This window comes from Lemur catta, chromosome 1 (assembly GCF_020740605.2).
Source record: "Lemur catta isolate mLemCat1 chromosome 1, mLemCat1.pri, whole genome shotgun sequence".
NCBI lineage: Eukaryota > Metazoa > Chordata > Mammalia > Primates > Lemuridae > Lemur > Lemur catta.
This window is the reverse complement of record NC_059128.1, coordinates 68,551,203-68,553,924: the sequence shown is the minus strand read 5'-3', so window position 1 is coordinate 68,553,924 and position 2,722 is coordinate 68,551,203. Positions and strand designations below refer to the sequence as shown.

The window sequence follows — 2,722 nt, the reverse complement described above, 5'->3', positions numbered from 1 at the left end:
TTACTTCAGCCTAATTATTCATTCTCTCAAAAATCTTTTTTTGATCACCTAGTATTTGCAAGACACTGTATGTGAAAACTATGGGGATAAAAATTAAAGGAGTGATGATTTACAGCCTTGAGCAGTTTACAATCATATGGAGGAAATAAATATGTGAATGATAGGCATAGTAAGTAAATTTGGGTGTACAGGTGGGTCCTGAGGAATGTTTAATAGATGATGTGTCATTTGATTTGGATATTAAAGAATAAATAACATTTTGAGAAGTGCAAAATAGAGAAAGAAAATTCTGACTTGAACAACAAAATGAGTCACAGGTTCTTACAAATTTCCATCATTTCTTTGTCTAACTAGTATATGTTATTTGTTATTACTCCTCCAGAAAGAGGATGGCTAACACTGATGGTTAACATTGATATAGAAATTTAACATCAGATGCACTTTCATTTTGTTTTCATCAGGTGCAACATGGGTACCAGTCCACTAGATAATTCACCGTCCCTTAAGTTAGCAAGCCTAAGGGACAATTCACTTACTGTCATATGTAACAATGGCATTATGGCCAAAAAAATGTTATTCAATGCTCAGGTAATGTTTGACTTCTATAATTTATATACTTTTAAGTAGATACTATTAATATAATATGATTAATTTTAATTTTCTCATTTTTTCCTCTTTAGGTAACATGGGAGTGAACCTCCTAAATGAGCCAATAAATAAAGCCAACCATTCTGTAGTGTCTGAATTTGTGTTCCTGGGACTCTCAAACTCTTGGGAGATCCAGATTTTCATTTTTTTCTTTTCTTGTCTTTTCTATGTGTCCAGTATCATGGGAAACCTCCTGATAGTGGTCACTGTAACCTCTGACCCTTACTTGCACTCCCCAATGTATTTTTTGCTGGCCAACCTCTCTGTCATTGATCTCATATTTTGCTCCATTGCGGCACCCAAGATGATTTGTGATCTTTTCAGGAAGCGGAAAGTCATCTCTTTTGAAGGCTGTATAGCTCAGATCTTCTTTAGCCACGCTGTTGGGGGCACAGAGATAGTGCTGCTTCTGGCCATGGCCTTTGACAGATATGTGGCTATATGTAAGCCTCTCCACTACCTGACCATCATGAACTCGCAAATGTGCATTCTGATTTTAGTGGTTGCCTGGGCCATTGGTCTCATTCACTCATTCATTCAGTTGTCTTTTGTTGTAAACTTGCCTTTCTGTGGCCCTAATGTATTGGACAGCTTTTATTGTGACATACCTCGGCTCATCAAACTTGCTTGCACAGATACCTATAAACTGGAAATCATGGTAACTACTAATAGTGGGTTCATTTCCTTGGGTGCTTTCTTCTTGCTCATCCTCTCTTACATCTTCATCCTGGCCATGCTTCAGAAACACTCCTCTGAGGGTTCATCAAAGGCCCTTTCCACTCTGTCAGCTCATATGACTGTCGTGGTTTTATTCTTTGGTCCACTGATTTTTTTCTATATGTGGCCCTCTCCTTCAACACCTCTGGATAAATTTCTAGCCGTATTTGATGCACTTTTGACTCCTTTTCTAAATCCAGTCATCTACACATTCAGGAACAGAGAGATGAAGATAGCAATTAGGAGAGTGTTCAGTCAGTTTATGGGTTTTAGAAAAATCACTTAAATGGCTTTATTGAAACACAATATTTCCAAGTGACTATTGAAAGTTCATAATAGGCAAACCTCATAAAGAAGGGACTTTCTACTATGCATCACTTTGATTATTCACAGACCTTCATTGCCACATAGTGGGTCTATTTTGTTCCCACTGAAGAATGTGTGACATTCTTCCTTGAAGAGAAAGAAGGATTTTTTATACAACCTGTAGAAATCAAAGATTATATTAACTCTTACTTTTCAGTTCCCCAATAACCATGCTAATAATATTGTTCACATATATTAAATAATGTTGTAAATAAATTTGTTTCTCAGTATAACTGTACTGCACTTTTCAAGCTGTCCTGCCCTATAACTGATATACTTGTTAACATCATGCTTTACTATCTGTTTGCATCCCATACTTCCCTTTTTATTTGTTCTACATTGTTATCTTGGCCTTTTGGCTGTGAGTAAAATATAGCGGCCATCTTTAGGATTTGTGGTCACTTATACTTTTAATCTACAGATCATGCTTTGTTCCATATGTTGGAGAGTATTTTCTACTTATTTTAGGTCAAGTAGATCAGGTGTTGGCAAACTTTTTCTGTAAAGGGCTGGTTTATAAATAGCCATGGTTTTGTGGACTACATGGCCTCTGTTGCAAACACTCAGTTCTGCTGTTGTAATGTGGAAATACCCACAGACAACACATAAATGAATAGGCATGGCTGAGTTTCAATAAAACTTTATTTACAAAAACAGGAGGCAGACCATATTTGACCCAATGGCTATAGTTTGCCAATTCCTGAAGTAGATTGTGCCGAACATATAGATTTGTCTATTTCCCCAAATATCACATTCTTGGTGTTATAACAAGAGTCCAAAATGAAAGGCAGTATACTATAGCACAAATTTTTCAGTTAAAATACAGAGATTCTGGTCCCAATAGCATTAACTCACTTACTGTGTTATCTTACCAAGCCACTTAACCTCTCTGACATTCGGTTTCTTCAAAGATGGCAATAGAACTCATAGGTTTATGATGACACTTAAATGAGATGGTATTTGGAAAAAGGCTTTTTCAATTTAAGTTAGT

At 36.3% G+C, this 2,722-nt stretch overlaps 1 protein-coding gene across 1 annotated transcript; it reads left to right on the top strand.

Moving 5' to 3' along the window:
* Window positions 1–804: 804 nt before the first annotated feature.
* LOC123640745 (olfactory receptor 4F15-like) lies at window positions 805–1,651 on the top strand. Its single transcript, XM_045555310.1, has one exon. It carries the CDS (start codon window positions 830–832, stop codon window positions 1,649–1,651), a length of 822 nt encoding a protein of 273 aa, XP_045411266.1. The 5' UTR covers window positions 805–829.
* The last annotated feature ends 1,071 nt before the right edge of the window (window positions 1,652–2,722 follow it).